At 34.4% G+C, this 17,035-nt stretch overlaps 1 protein-coding gene across 2 annotated transcripts in view; it reads right to left on the minus strand.

Moving 5' to 3' along the window:
* The window catches only part of LOC145311973 (uncharacterized), a 48,761-nt gene that overhangs the window by 30,933 nt on the left and 793 nt on the right, over positions 1 to 17,035 (minus strand). For both annotated transcript variants that reach the window (XM_080151051.1, XM_080151049.1), the window contains exons 2-6: positions 7,723 to 7,842; positions 3,231 to 3,291; positions 2,883 to 2,947; positions 2,386 to 2,443; positions 2,139 to 2,260 (exon numbers count right to left, since the gene is read on the minus strand). In XM_080151051.1, the coding sequence (XP_080007177.1) occupies positions 2,139 to 2,260; positions 2,386 to 2,443; positions 2,883 to 2,947; positions 3,231 to 3,291; positions 7,723 to 7,842 (426 nt within the window). The remainder of the gene's footprint in view (positions 1 to 2,138; positions 2,261 to 2,385; positions 2,444 to 2,882; positions 2,948 to 3,230; positions 3,292 to 7,722; positions 7,843 to 17,035) is intronic.

Genomic DNA, 17,035 nt, shown 5'->3' on the forward strand with positions numbered 1-17,035 from the left:
GACAGTTAGAAAATAGGGGGAATATTAAAGAAATATTGACCCGACAGTTTCAAATTTCCATCGTCAAACATCTATTGAATAGATTTCAAGTAGACATATGTCTGATTAAGGGTACTTATTGGGTCTCAAAGTCGGACGAAAAATTTTTTTTTTCCAAAAATTTTTTAGTAGGTGTGTAAAGATCGACCTACACAAAAATTGGTAAGACCTAGAGCTGATCTGAAAAACTTTTTGAACTAGAAATTGCCCGCTTTTTCCAAATCCGTTGAGAGCTTTAAAATCGGGTTAATATTTTTTTCAAAAATTACCAAAGTTGGCGCCGGGGGAAAAATCGGTAATTTCAAAAGAAATTAAAATTCAACTTTTATGGTCATGTTTTCATATTTTCTTTTGTCAAATCTATTATTCCATATGGACTTTTTAAGAATTAGGCCTAAAAATGAATAGAACACATAAAAAACAAAAAAAAAATAATTTTATATTTTGAATCAAAATTTTGCGAGGAAAAAAATTAAAATTTCTGGTCCTTTGAAAAAAAATATTTTTGACATAGGAGGAATAGTCCGATCTTTATGAATTTTTTTGTGGTTAATCCCAATCACCTATACTAATTATGATTTATTACGCTTGTTTGGTCGTTTGGCCTTTTTTCATCGATTTTTTTAAGGTTAAAATGTAGTCAAGATTTTTTGCAAAGATGACACTTTTGCTTCAAATTCAATTTTTGAGGTCAATTTTTAATCAATTTTCATGTTTTTTGGGCTAAATCTATAGTTCAATGTGAGCTTTTTTAGGATCAGGCCTAAAAAGTAATAAAATACGTTTTTTTCTTATATTAATTTTAAGTTTTAAAAAAAAAAATTTTCGAAAAAAAAAATCGAAAATTCGCGTCTTTCAAAAAAATTCATTTTTAACATAGAAGGAATAGTCCGATCATTATGAAACATTTTTAGTGGATAATCCCTGTAACCTATACTAATTATGATTATTTATGTTCGACTGGCCGTTTGGCCGTTTTTCATCGATTTTTTTTAGGTTGAAAAAAATTACCGATATTTCCCCCGGTGGTGGGGAAATATCGGTAACTTTTTTGCGGTCAATTTCGGCCAACTTCTAAAAGTCCTAGGATAATGTCCTTTTAGGACCTGATATTCCTTTCCGTAAGCTTTCTACTGGTCTTGGTTTCATTTGAAAATATTAATATTTACCCCATTTTTTTTCAAAAAAACCGAAAAAAAACCGAAATTTCCCCCCCCTTACCCTAAATATTATTATTTTTGTGACACTTGATTTTGAATGACAAAAAATGTTGAAATAAATATTACCCACTGTATGAAATGTTAAATTAGAAATCAATAATGATGTTGGAAAATTTATTCTCATTTTATACTCTGAAAAAACTTAAAAAGGAATTGACAAAAAATAATAAAAACAGCATGTCTATTTCTTATTGGTTGACACTCGAATTAAAATAAAATAATGAATATTATTTCAAGACCAGAAATAAATTTGAAATAAATAATTTTCTTTCCCCTATATTTTTTATTCCAAAATGCCAAGAATTAATTTTGAAATAAAATAATTTTCTTTCCAATTTTTTTATCCCTTTTTCTTATTGGACGTCATTTTGTGTCCAATGAGAGACTAGTGTTTAAATATTTTAAAGCTTTTTACAGCATTTATTTTGAATATGATAATAGCAACATTCTCACATTAAATGTGATAAAATATATTAACTACTAGATATAAACAAGGGCTGTGAATGTGTTTCAGCAAATTTATTTCATTTGAAATTGCTCAAAATTTGGATATTTTAGTGTAAGGCGTAAAACTTGTTTTGTTCTGTAATTAAAGGAAAGTGGGTACGAAGGGGGAATTGTTAGCCCTTTTAACACGTATATACTATTTATGTAGATATTAACGGTTACATGAAGAGCAAGCGTAGCTTATCTAAAATAAAATATAAAAAAATTAAAATAGACTTTAGATTTACGGAACAGGATTTTCTCTGATGCTATTAAAGCTATTTATTACTTGACACCGCTCGTTCATCGGTTTTTATAATTATTATAATTATTAATTTTTAATTATGAAATTGAAAAAATGCTACTAATTGCGAGGAAAAGAACCTTACATACCTTTTATCCACAAAAGAAGTATTTGGACAAGTTGGGCATATAATCACAGTATTTAGAATCAAATAATCCTCCAGCCAGTCAAGTTCACCACAAGAATAATTAAATTCAGAATAGACGAAGCTCTGAAAACAGGAAATAATATGTAATAACATCCAGGTTACGTACTTAAACGAAAGCATTTTTATGATCACGAGAAAAATATCAATTTTAAAAACAATTTCTAAAAAGATAAAAAAAAATAAAACACCTTGTTATGTAGATTTGTAAGATACAGCAATGGTGAACCAAGATCATTGTCACTTTCCCTGGACAATAAAACATTTTCTTTAATCTTTAATACAAAGTATAAACGATGTAGGTCTGTCTGTCTGGAGCTTAATATCTCGGTAACTGCTGAGCAGATTGGACTGATATATCTACTGGTCCTGTGGTGGTTTTCTTGGGAGATTGGACACCCCCCCCCCCCCCAAAAAAAAAGATATCCCTAGCCGTTGGACCAATGAGAGTCTTTTTTTCAAGAAATATAACTAGTTGTCATTCTAAGGTTATAGGTTCTCCCCCCCCCCCCCGCCCGATTCTAAAAAAATAGTCGGGTCTAAAAATAGTGGATCTACCACCATAAACCAAGAGCGAAGAGAAAGAAAGTTACTTTAAAGATTTAAGTGAATGTACATGCGAACAGAACAAAATTATATAATAGATTCGCTTCAAACAATAAGTGAACTTATTAATAATTAAACTTACTTTTGTTCCTCATTTAATTGCTCAGTTTTTTTAAGTTTACAGATCACGGTTGCCTCATGGTCTTCCTAAATAAATGCAATAACAAAAACTAATCCTTTAGAAAAATTCTGCAGAACTATTTATGAGATATGTGTTTTCAAAAAAATTATACCTAGGCAATAAATAACGCTAACAAGATAAAATTCTTAAAAAAGGATTTTGAAATGTAGACAGCTAGATGCAATTTTTTTAAGCAGCTTTGTAGAAGTCTTAGGTATATTATTGAAAAGAGAAAGAAAGACTGCTTGATAAAGATTAAATGTTTGATTATTTTTAATTTCAAGTAGAAGAGAATAAAAATACGGAAACCTTAATTTTTTCATCCCTTTCTCCTGTTATCGTTTTTCCGGAAATCGTTTCATTGCAAGCCCTAGAAATAATTAAAAACATTGAAATATTCAACAATAATAGTAAGCTATAATTTATCAAACCGTATTATAGCTTTCCGCCATTTTTATCTTAGTTTTTAAAAAATGTCTGTAATTCGATTCTTTACACAAATTTTCAGTATTTATGAGATCGGTTTCACTCCACTGGATATGAATGATTCATAATGAATCGGTTTCGAAGCCATACTGGAAACTTTAGTTTCTTTTTATTAAGAAGTGCTAACGAAGACGATTGCCTTGCTACTAATTCTTATACTAATATACATACTTCAGCCAAAGAAAAATTTGTCCTGTATTTATCCTTCTCAAAGAAGTCGGATAACTATGTAGAAAGATCTCGGAAACAGGTGAACAAGGGGGGGGGGGGAGTTCTGACACATTTGCGTAAACGGTGAGTATAGGCTTTATCTTTGGACTGAGAGGATAGGTTATTAGGGATAAAATCATTCTTATATGATGAATTTCCCCCAGATTTAAGATTTTTTGGATAGGCCTCCAGGTTCCGGGGCTCCAGGCCTCCAGGTGGTCTCTGGACAGGTAAAAAAATAAAAAATTCGTATTTGAACAGTTAGAGGTAAGTTTATAAAAGACTATAATCTTCTTTTTATATATTATTTATATATTCGAAGAAAAAATTACAATCGGCCTCCAGGTTCAGGTGCTGCAGGCCTCCAGGTGGCCTCTGGACAGGTATAAAATCAAAATTTCTTATTTGAACAGTTACAGGTAAGTTTATAAAACAACATAAGCTTCTTTTTATATATTATTCATATATTCGAAGAAAAAATTACAATCGGCCTCAAGGTTCAGGTGCTGCAGGCCTCCAGGTGGCCTCTGGACAGGTAAAAAATCAAAATTTCTTATTTGAACAGTTACAGGTAAGTTTATAAAACAACATAAGCTTCTTTTTATATATTATTCATATATTTGAAGAAAAAATTACAATTGGCCTCCAGGTTCAGGTGCTTCAGGCCTCCAGGTGGCCTCTGGACAGGTAAAAAATCCAAATTCCTTATTTGAACAGTTAGAGGTAAGTTTATAAAACAACATAACCTTCTTTTACTATATTATTTATATATTTGAAGAAAAAATTACAATCGGCCTCCAGGTTCAGGTGCTGCAGGCCTCCAGGTGGCCTCTTGACAGGTAAAAAATCTAAATTTCTTATTTGAACAGTTAGAGGTAAGTTTATAAAACAACATAACCTTCTTTTACTATATTATTTACATATTTTAAGTAAAAATTACAATCGGCCTCCAGGTTCAGGTGCTGCAGGCCTCCAGGTGGCCTCTTGACAGGTAAAAAATCAAAATTTCTTATTTGAACAGTTAGAGGTAAGTTTATAAAACAACATAAGCTTCTTTTAATATACTATTTATATATTAGAAGAAAAAATTACAATCGGCCTCCAGGTTCAGGTGCTGCAGGCCTCCAGGTGGTCTCTGGACAGCTAAAAAAGAAAAAAATCTTATTTGAACAGTTAAAAGTCAAGTTTATAAAACAACATAAACTTCTTTTTATATATTATTTATATATTAGAAGAAAAAATTACAATCGGCCTCCAGGTTCAGGTGCTGCAGGCCTCCAGGTGGTCTCTGGACAGCTAAAAAAAAAATCTTATTTGAACAGTTATAAGTCGAGTTTATAACACAACATAAACTTCTTTTTATATATTATTTATATATTAGAAGAAAAATTACAATCGGCCTCCAGGTTCAGGTGCTGCAGGCCTCCAGGTGGTCTCTGGACAGTTAAAAAATCAAAATTTCGTATTTGAACAGTTAGAGGTAAGTTTATAAAACAACATAACCTTCTTTTACTATATTATTTACAAATTTTAAGTAAAAATTACAATCGGCCTCCAGGTTCAGGTGCTGCAGGCCTCCAGGTGGCCTCTTGACAGGTAAAAAATCAAAATTTCCTATTTGAACAGTTAGAGGTAAGTTTATAAAACAACATAAGCTTCTTTTAATATACTATTTCTATATTAGAAGAAATAATTACAATCGGCCGCCATGTTCAGGTGCTGCAGGCCTCCAGGTGGTCTCTGGACAGCTAAAAAAAAAAAATCTTATTTGAACAGTTATAAGTCAAGTTTATAAAACAACATAAACTTCTTTTTATATATTATTTATATTAGAAGAAAAAATTACAATCGGCCTCCAGGTTCAGGTGCTGCAGGCCTCCAGGTGGTCTCTGGACAGCTAAAAAAAAAATCTTATTTGAACAGTTAAAAGTCAAGTTTATAACACAACATAAACTTCTTTTTTATATATTATTTATATATTAGAAGAAAAATTACAATCGGCCTCCAGGTTCAGGTGCTGCAGGCCTCCAGGTGGTCTCTGGACAGCTAAAAAATCAAAATTTCTTATTTGAACAGTTAGAGGTAAGTTTATAAAACAACATAAGCTTCTTTTACTATATTATTTACATGTTTAAAGAAAAAATTTCTATCAGTCTCCAGCCTATAATCTAACCAAACCTAATTGTAAAAAAGTGCCGCTGCCAGGTTTTATAGTTAAGTCGGGGGATAGCAAAATTTTCAAAATTGAAAAAAAATTTTTAGAGGATAACGCCAACATATAATATTATTAGGTCCTACACATTGAGACTTCAAAGGTTTAAATTGTAGGAGTTAATGATATTATCTTTTTTTTTATTTTTACCTGTTCAAAGCCCGAAGCTCCTGAGCCTGGAGGCCAATTGTAATTTAAAATTATACTTATAATATTATTTTGGAGGCAATTTGTAATATTGTCTTCAAATATATAAATAACATATAAGCTAATTTTTTTACCGCCATCTGTTGAAATAAGAAATATTGATATTTTACCTGTCCAGAGTACACCTGGAGGCCTGCATCACCTAAACCTGGAGGCTAATTGTAAATTATTCTTCAAATATCTTTAAAGCATCTAAAAATAAGCTCATTTTGTTTTTTTAAGTAAACTTGACCTCTAACTGTTCAAATAAGATTTTTTAAAATTTTTTTAGCTGTCCAGAGACCACCTGGAGGCCTGCAACACCTGAACCTGGAGGCTGATTGTAATTTTTTCTTTAGATATGTAAAAAAATATATAAAAAGAAGCTTATGTTGTTTTATAAACTTACCTCTAACTGTTCAAATAAGAAATTTGGATTTTATACCTGTCTAGAGGCCACCTGGAGGCCTGCAGCACCTGAACCTGGAGGCCGATTGTAATTTTTTCTTCAAATATGTAAATAATATATATAAAGAAGCTTATGTTGTTTTATAAACTTACCTCTAACTGTTCAAATAAGAAATTTGGATTTTTTACCTGCCCTGAGGCCACCTGGAGGCCTGCAGCACCTGAACCTGGAGGCCGATTGTAATTTTTTCTTCAAATATATAAATAATATATAAAAAGAAGCTTATGTTGTTTTATAAACTAACCTCTAACTGTTCAAATAAGAAATTTGGATTTTTTACCTGTCAAGAGGCCACCTAGAGGCCTGCAGCACCTGAACATGGAGGCCGAATGTAATTTTTTCTTCAAATATATGAATAATATATATAAAGAAGCTTATGTTGTTTTATAAACTTACCTCTAACTGTTAAAATAAGAAATTTTGATTTTTTACCTGTCCAGAGGCCACCTGGAGGCCTGCAGCATCTGAACATGGAGGCCGATTGTAATTTTTTCTTCAAATATATAAATAATATATAAAAAGAAGATTATAGTGTTTTAAAAACTTACCTCTTAACTGTTCAAATAAGAAATTTGGATTTTTTACCTGTCCAGAGGCCACCTGGAGGCCTGCAGCACCTGAACATGGAGGCCGATTGTAATTTTTTCTTCAAATATATAAATAATATATAAAAAGAAGCTTATGTTGTTTTATAAACTTACCTCTAACTGTTCAAATAAGAAATTTTGATTTTTTACCTGTCCAGAGGCCACCTGGAGGCCTGCAGCACCTGAACCTGGAGGCCGATTGTAATTTTTTCTTCTAATATATAAATAATATATAAAAAGAAGATTATAGTCTTTTATAAACTTACCTCTAACTGTTCAAATACGAATTTTTTATTTTTTTACCTGTCCAGAGACCACCTGGAGGCCTGGAGCTCCGGAACCTGGAGGCCTATCCAAAAAATCTTAAATCTGGGGAAAATTCATCATATAAGAATGTTTTTTTCTCTAATAACCTATCCTCTCAGTCCAAAGATAAAGCCTATACTCACCGTTTACGCAAATGTGTCAGAACTCCCCCCCCCCCCTTATATTCAGGGAAGTTTTATATTGAAACTTTACAGGATTTTAAGCCATAAAGTATATACAGGAAGGGGAGGTGCACTTAACCGAAAAGTACCTCTCACCAAAAGAAACGATTTTTAAAACATAAAAATGTTGTAGCAAAGCCCTTTGTAAATAAAATTTAAAAACCTCCTATTTGAATAATCGAGAGTATCTAGTAGGGGGCTGTTGCCAGATTCAGGTGAAGGATTGTTGAGCTGGCATGCAAAGCCGGATATTATGAGTTCATCAGGCGGTCCACTGGTACCACTAAATCAGATCAAGTATTAATTATTTATCGTATTGTAAACGCTTTCCGCGGATATTATTATGAAAAGTTTTAAGATTAAAACCAAATTTGTTACCCCAATGTCCCATGCTAAAAAATGGTTTCGTGGAAAATTGTCTGTAATACGATGCTAAATTATGCATGATGAACCAGTTCTAACCAGCGGATATTGATCGGTTTCAAAGTCATGCTGGAAATTGGCTTAGTATTAATTAATACTTGAAAAAACATTTATCCACAACTTGCATGTGCTAAAACTAATTTGCTATGCACGTACGAGAGCAAAATGATCCAAGCACCATCTGCGTAAAATAACATGTCAAATGTATGTTTATGATCTAGGAGCAATACCGAGGAGGAGATGGACAAGATCATCAACTACATCAACAACCAAACCAATTTTATCCTGTATAAATATTTGATTATTATGTGCCTTTATGATAACTGCCTTATTGCATTTATTATGCTTACTGATATGAACATTTGTAATTCCAGAGAAGCCCTGGGGTTTTTAATATTTACTTCTGTGGCAGCTAAGTTTATGTGAATCTCGTTTTACAGATCCTAGGAGGATGGGAGCTTAGACGTTGCATTGTGTGTGTCCGCCTGCATTAAGCCCAGGTAGTGGTTTTATGCTATTTTCTCAATGGTAGCATTGTCAAAAGTGGGAAAAAGATCTATGGACCATTTAATCAGTAAGGAAAAGTAGGAGCACACAATACAACACCTAATCAAGCATAAGTGGAAGATATGCAAACGTATACTAGCGGAAAGTATACAGGATTTTTTTTGTTAGCAGTAAATCTATAAGCGGGATATAGATTAGTTACACTGGCGGAATAGTGTATTTATGTTTTATACCAGTTATAACATAAAAATAGAAACATAAAAATAAAGACTTTATATCAGCCTAAGTCATATATATTTTTGTGTGTTCATAATTTATACTGTTTGAACTTATACCAGCTTTGTTTAATCAGAATAAATAAATTATTTTCTATTCAGATAAAAATAAATAAAATAAAGAATATGTGTGTTCATTTATTTTAGTTTCTTTTATTTTTTTCTTTTCAGATAACAAGAGTAACAATTTTAAAGATTGTACTTTTGTGTATTTTTTTTCAGACAACAAAAAGTTTTTTTAGAGTCATTTTTTATTCAGATAAAAATTAAACCCCAGGCAATTAACTAAAAATGAGCGACGAGGAGGATAGGTATAGGTCTTTTAGTAGGATGAATAATCAACATCGAACCAGACATCACACGTCCATGCCTATACCATACTTGGATGATTGTGATACATTTGAAGAGTATAAGGAACTAGTAGATTTGTGGGAACTATGTACAGATATAGATGAAAATCGTAGGGCTCCAATGCTTTTTTCAACCATACCGATTGATTCAAAAAAGTTTGGGGGAAATTTAAGGAAGAAGTTGATGAAAGTAGTAAAACCAACATCTTTAGCAAATGATAGTGAGGGGGTAAAGAAAATTATGGATTTCTTAGAAGAAAAGATTGGTAAAAGTGAGCACTGTAGACAATTAGAAGTATTCACACAATTCTATGATTATGTAAAGACAGTAAGTATGTCTATATCAGAATACATTTCAGGATTTGAGGAAGTTATACAACTAGCGGCGGCAAATGAAATTGAATTTAAAGATAATGTTACAGCCTATATGCTTTTAAAGAAAGCAAAATTATCAGATATAGATTACAAGATGGTAATGACAGGGGTAAATATTAAGAAAAATTTCGAAGCAAACACACTCTACAAGGAGATTAAAGATAGAATGACAGACGTTTTATGTAATGCAATGGGACATGTTAGCAGTCAGAATGATGCATTTCTATCTACACATGACCATGACGTTCTAGTAGCAAACGGATGGCGTCCACCAAGGAAAGGCAATAGAAAATCATACCAGAAACTGCCTAGCAGGGACAACAGCCGTGATAGAGATTTAAATCCAATAGGTGCTACAGGTACAAGGCTTAAATGTCATCGTTGTGGAAGCAATAAGCACTTGCTTGCCAACTGTCCAGACTCGCATGAGAATAGGAATAGACAAGATAGAAATGATAGACATGATAGACAAGACAGACGAGGTAAGGAATATGACAAGAAGAATAAGAGATACAAAGAGAAAAGATCAGGGACAAGGGATACCTACATGGCAGAGAGAAAGAAAGAATCATCAGAAGAATCTCTTGTAGAGTCATCAAGTGGAAGTGAAGAAGAAGACAGAAGCCGTGGACATAATAGGAGATACGAAGATAGTCCAAGAAGACACAGGGATGACAGGGATAGCTCAAGAGAAAGCCGTAGGTCCAGAAACACGCAATCGGTTCATCTGACCACGAATAAAGTTGAACTAAGCAAGTTTACAGCAGAGACAATAAACTGTGCTGCAATGGACACATGCTGTACGGCAAATGTTGCTGGAAAGAAGTGGACAGATATATTCATAAACTCAATGACGGACAGCATGAGAAAGAGAATAGAGGGACCGTACAAGAGTGAAACAGCTTTTAGGTTTGGAAACCAAGGAGAGTTGTCATCTATTGGCTTCTATAGACTTCCAGTGAAGATTGGAGGTGAAGATTACAAGATAGAAGTGGATATCATTGATTCAGATATTCCACTACTACTATCTAAGAACGAGATGAGAAGATTAGGGATAGGTATTGACATGAAAAGAGATAGAGTGACAATCAACGATAAACCCTTAGTAGTTAACACGACATCTGCAGGACATTATATCATAGACTTACTAGACAAAGGGGTAATATATGACATGCAACAAGTCCTTATGGTAGATATCAAAAGAGCTGACTCAAAGGAACAAAAGAAAGTTCTTGAGAAGCTTCATGCCCAGTTTGGACATAGAAGTAAGCAGTCCTTTGTCAATCTACTAAAAGCAGCAGATAAGTGGGATGATAGCTTTTCCAAGATCATTGATAAAATCATTGATGGATGTGAGGGTTGTGTGTTAAGACGAAAAACTCCAGATAGACCAGTTGTAGCAATGAATATGGCAAACGATTTCAACCAAGTAGTGTCAATTGATTTGAAGGTATGGGAAGACAAGTATATACTCTATATGGTTGATGTCTTCACAAGATTCACAGTAGGGGAAGTGATCAAGGATAAGAAGCCTGAAACGATTGTAGATAAGATCATGCGACATTGGATCAAGTATTTTGGAATAATGGAAGGAATAATCTCTGACAATGGGGGAGAATTTGTGTCGCATCTCATGAGTGATGTGACAAGTCTGTTAGGAGTAGCGCATTATACCACAGGTGCAGAAGCCGGTTGGCAGAACGGCACATGTGAGAAGAACCACCATGTATGTGATGGTATGCTAGGTGGAGTGAAAGATGAACATCCTGACATGCCTTTGGATACAGCCTTAGCTTGGGCGTGTACAGCAAAGAACACACTAGCGAATGTCTATGGATACAGCCCCTATCAGCTTGTGTTAGGAAAGAATCCTAGGCTACCCAACATACTTGAGGATCAACCACCAGCATGGGAAGTCAAATCAATGAGCAAGAAATTGACTGAACATCTGACTGCACTTCATGCTACAAGAAAGGAGTTCATGAAGACAGAGAGCTGTGAAAAGATCAAGAAAGCGTTGAAACACAGAATCAGAACAAGTGACACTGTATATCAGTATGGTGACATAGTGTACTACAAAAGGGAGAACGAAGACAGATGGAAGGGCCCGGCAACAGTGATGTTTCAGGATGGTAAAGTTATCTATGTTAGACATGGAAGCTTTGGCATAAGAGTAAGTGCAAATAGACTCGTGAAAGCAAAGGATGAGCTGGTAGAGAAGATAAAACGAAAGAATGGAGATTTTTCAATCACAGTTGAAAGAACAGCCAGTGAGAAAAGTGATGATAAAACAAAGAAGGAGACAAAAGAAAAAGAGACTCACAAAGATAAGGTGAAAGAGAAGGATGAGGCTGAACAAAAGTATGTTCCAGAACTGTATGCTGAAGAAAGAACAAAAAGAGAAAAGAGAAGAGAACAGACAATGGAAGAGAACACAAATCATCACACAAGCACTCCTAAGAGAACAGCAGAGTTTCCTGAAACAGATGAGGATGAAGAGCAACAGATAACAAGTAGACCATCAATACCTACACGTACACAATCTAGGAGTAGAACAATCACTAAGAAAAGAAGACGCAAGAGCATGGTTTCAAGAAAAATGACAGGATAGAATGGAAGATCGGGGATAAATGGTACCCAGGTATAGTAACAGGAAAAGCAGGCAAAGCAACAGGAACTGTCGCTAATTGGATGAATATACAATTGGATGATGGAACAAAACCTTTCAGTACAGATGTAATGGATAATGAGCATATTAGGAAAGAAGAGATGGGAGAAGGTCTAGTAGACAATACAGAGGAAAGAGAGAGGCAAATTGAAGAGGTAAATTGGGTAACAGTAAAGTTGGACAATGGATCAAAAGCATTTTCAACACATGTAGAAGATCAAAAGATCAGAAAAATGCTGCCAGAGGATGTCCTGTACAATTGGGCTCATGAGGAAGTCCTTGCTGTAATGTTACCAAAAGAAAGAAGGAATACTCCAGAATGTCTGGCTGCAAAAGATGCTGAGCTGGAGAAGCTTAAAAGCTTTGATACTTATAAAGTAGTAGCAGACAAAGGTCAAGAACATATTACCACAACATGGGTTCTTACCGAGAAAGGTGATGAAATTAGAGCAAGGTTGACAGCTAGAGGGTATGAGGAAACACAGGAATTCCCAAAAGATTCACCTACGATGCAGAAGTCATCGTTAAGACTACTGCTGACACTGACAACACTGTTTGGATGGGTAATTCAGACCATAGATGTAGCTAGTGCATTCCTCCAAGGTAACAAACTAGATCGTGAGGTGTATGTCAAACCACCTAAAGAGGCAAATGTAGTCGGAAAGCTATGGAAGCTATTAAAATGCCTATACGGTCTCAAGGATGCAAGCAGAAAATGGTATGATAAAATTGAAAACAGGTTACTTGCATTAGGTTTCAAGAAAAGCAAGTACGATCCTGGTCTATTTTATTATATACATGGAGGTGAACTTATAGGAATGATAGGGATTCATGTAGACGATTTCTTACAAGGAGGCACAGAGTATTTTAACAAGCATATAATGCCTGAAGTACTCAAGTCCTTCAAGATTGGAAAGAGTGAGATTAAAGAGTTTATGTATACTGGGTTCAATATCAAGCAGGATAACTCAGGAATAACTCTTGATCAATCTGGATTTGTTAAGAATATTCAGATTCCAAGTGTTGAAGCATCAAGACTGAAGGAAAAGGACAAAGAGATGACGCAAGAAGAGCTCTCAATGTTGAGACAAATGGTAGGCTCTTTGAATTGGGCTGTGAGAGCAACACGTCCTGATTTATGCTTTGAAATGATAGACCTATCTACAAAATTCAAAGGTGGATATGTCAGGGACTTGTGCCAAGCTCAAAAGACTTTGGCCAATCTACAAAGGAATCTAGCAACTGTCAGATTCTCAAATGTTCAGAACATAAGAGACTGTCAGATATGGTGTTTTTCAGATTCAGCATTTAGGAACCTAAATGACAAAGAAGATTCGGCAGGAGGTTTTGTGATTCTCTTGGTTAACATCAAAACAGGGAAATGTTCACCCTTAGATTGGAAAGCGAACAAGATCAAGAGAAAAGTAGCGTCAACATTAGCAGCAGAAGCAATTAGTCTGGGAACAGCGCTGGATGCAGCTATAGCATTAAGAGATATGCTACTGGAGATAACGAATGCAAAGATTGATCTGCAGATCAAAGCGATAGTTGATAACAAGTCAACCAGAGATGCAGTTTACTCATCAACATGCGTAGATGAAAGGAGACTAAGAGCTGAAATTGCGATGATCAAAGAACTAAGACAAGAGAAGATAGTGTCAGAAGTGAAATGGGTGCGCGGACAACATATGTTGGCGGATGTGATGACGAAGAGAGGGGTAAATCCACTGCCTCTGATCAATGTCATGCAACAAGGGAGAATTGAACAAGAGCTACTGAACATCTGCATGAATTAGATTTATATCAGAACAATCTAAGTTTTTTTTTTTTTTTTATTTCTAGGAAAAATATATTTTATTCTTATTTTACTTCAATTTAGATTTATATCAGATCAATCTAAAATTTTTTTTTTATTTATTTTATTTTTAGGAGAAATATATTTTATTCTTATTTTTTTTTCATTTTTTTTTTTGTTATTACCTACAAAAGTTTTTTTTTTTGGTTTGTCTTATCTTATCTTATCTTATCTTATTTTTTTAGTAATAGGTTATAACATCATCAAGTATCTCTCATCATCAAAAATTGAATAATTTTGTTTTTTTTAGGAAACAAATTTCACTGGCAAAGTTCAGTTTAAGTTTAAAAATTATTTTTTTACATTAGGCAAAAATTGTTTTTTTTTATATACAACGAAAATCATCCCTTATCCCTGAATCATAAATAATTAGAAAGTCATCGTCTAATCCAAAGAAGGCAGAAGCAGAAAACAAAAATTCGCGGCATTTTTTGAAGTGATCTGCGCATTGTAAACAGAGAAACGTGCCGTAGGCATGTGAAAGTTAAAAATTGCCTATTTTACACAATTTTCACAGTGAAACGAGTATTTTTTTAGATTATTCGTTACGTGTCGAAAAATTTTATTCATGTTTTTTCTTAGTATAACGCTTATTTTATTCATTTTTTAACTATTATATCGTATTCATATTTATTTTTTAGTTATGGTTTGGTTCACGATTGTGGATAATATTATTTTTTTAGGAATCAGATAGATATAAGTTTTAAATTTTTGTGTTGCATAGCATCAGAAAAATTTAACGCATACAATTTTTTTAATTCTTATCAGAAATCAAGGACATTTCTCGATCGAATGTTTTTTTTACAAGGCATTTCTTTATCTTAACAATCAATATATTTTTTTATCTATTTCTATTAAAACATTTAGAATTCGTAAATTTATTATTTCTAGACAGCTATGGAAGAAAGGCTCTGTTGTAAAAATTTTTCTTTAGGGTTATTTTTTTTACATATCAGAAAACAGTTGCCAATTATTTTTTTTCTTTCAGAATAGAATAATGGCTAGTTTTCAGGAGGTGAAAGGGGATGTGTCAATGGAAGAGCAGTTATCACCGCCAGGTGATGATGAGTATTATGTTGAAGACAAGGGTTGCCAAACTGAAAGCATTGAAGGAGAAATGGAGGTATGCACCAAGGATGACGTGCAACAGATAACGGGGACTCTAGAGAATCTGAAAACTGCGGACAAGATAAATATTGAGCCGAGTATTATAATTATTGCGCCATTTTCCATGCCTCAATCAGTTTTGGACACAAGAGAAGTAGGAATACAGTGGATAGGAACGCCTAGAGTTAGTATTGACTCTGTCACCAATAAAATTCTGGCAGAACTGAAGGGGAAAGATCTGAAATGGATAACGGTGACGGCGTATCAACAATTCTTGTCGACTCATGATAGTGCTACAATTGAAAAACACCTTTCCAAGATAACAAGAGCAGCAGTGGATTCAAAAATTCACAAGATTTCTCTAGGTACCTTCTTTCATGTGCCTGAGGAGGAGAAGATATGGGACAAGGTTTCCATGTTGAACCAACATTTGCGTTTACTCAATCTGGACATGGGAATGACCCCCAACAATGTGCACAAAAGTTTAACTTACTCCTTCAACCAGGGTAAAGTGAGCTATGTTAGATACAACGTTTGGGTTGAGCGGATGAATTCATCAGGGGTAGGCGCCACCTTAAATTTTGAGGGGCTCACAAGATACAAAAATTACCTCCTCAAATATATTCATCAAGGAGGCTTCAAGGAACAACAAGGACCGATGGTCAGAGCCATTGGAGGTGATGGGTCTCCTGCTCCGCTGTGCCATACAAGAGGTTACAAAGGTAATGAAAAGATGTTGGAGATCATGAAGGCTAAAGGGTTGAGGGTACCGGTGAAGCCAATGGGTGATAACAGGTCAGACCTACAGAAAAAGATGGACAAGGCTAGGGCAACTGCTAAAAAGTTTGCAGAAGAGAGCAAGGCAAGATGCGGCGACAATTTTGAAGAGAGGGGAGAGAAAGAAAAACAGCCAAAGAAAGGAGGAAAAGAAAATGGAATGAAGAGCGGTAAAGAAAGATTAGAAGCTAGAGACAAGAAAAGAAAAGAAGACAAGGAGCATCAACTCACCCTGGAGGTTAGCAAACTGAAGTTGGAGAGTCTGAGAGCAAGGAGTAGAAGCAAGACAAGTATGAAGAATTTGAACGTGAGATTGATCGGCTGAAGGACAAGCTAAAGGAGAAAGAAAGATTAGTCTCAGAGCTAAGGAGGGATTTGGCTAGAGCGGAGGTAGATTGTGAAGAATGGCGAGAGATAGCAGACAGAGCAAGGGTTTTTAACAAGGGGCCTAAACGTGCCAGAAGATACTAAGCTGTTAAGAAAAAGATGATCAAAAAGATTAAAATATAATGAATGCGTAAAATAACATGTCAAATGTATGTTTATGATCTAGGAGCAATACCGAGGAGGAGATGGACAAGATCATCAACTACATCAACAACCAAACCAATTTTATCCTGTATAAATATTTGATTATTATGTGCCTTTATGATAACTGCCTTATTGCATTTATTATGCTTACTGATATGAACATTTGTAATTCCAGAGAAGCCCTGGGGTTTTTAATATTTACTTCTGTGGCAGCTAAGTTTATGTGAATCTCGTTTTACAGATCCTAGGAGGATGGGAGCTTAGACGTTGCATTGTGTGTGTCCGCCTGCATTAAGCCCAGGTAGTGGTTTTATGCTATTTTCTCACCATCCAGCACTGATTTCAAGCATTTTTTCTTAATATTTTTTTTTAATGCAGGGAAAAGGGAATGGTATTCTGACAAACAATTCTAAAGGAAAATTCCCCACATCCCCCCATTACCCTTTTCCTCCCATTATTACCCACCCCTCATCAATTGCATTAAAACGAAATATACTTCCACCTTACTTAAAAGGTCAGGGGTGTATATTCTGCACAAGATTTATTTTTTTTCCCCAGCTGCAAAATTTTATATTTCCCCCCCCCCCCCTAGTTTTTTCTCACCAATT

The sequence above is a fragment of the Acartia tonsa genome, chromosome 2 (genome assembly GCF_053477335.1).
Source record: "Acartia tonsa isolate MP-2025a chromosome 2, ASM5347733v1, whole genome shotgun sequence".
In the NCBI taxonomy this organism is placed as follows: domain Eukaryota; kingdom Metazoa; phylum Arthropoda; class Copepoda; order Calanoida; family Acartiidae; genus Acartia; species Acartia tonsa.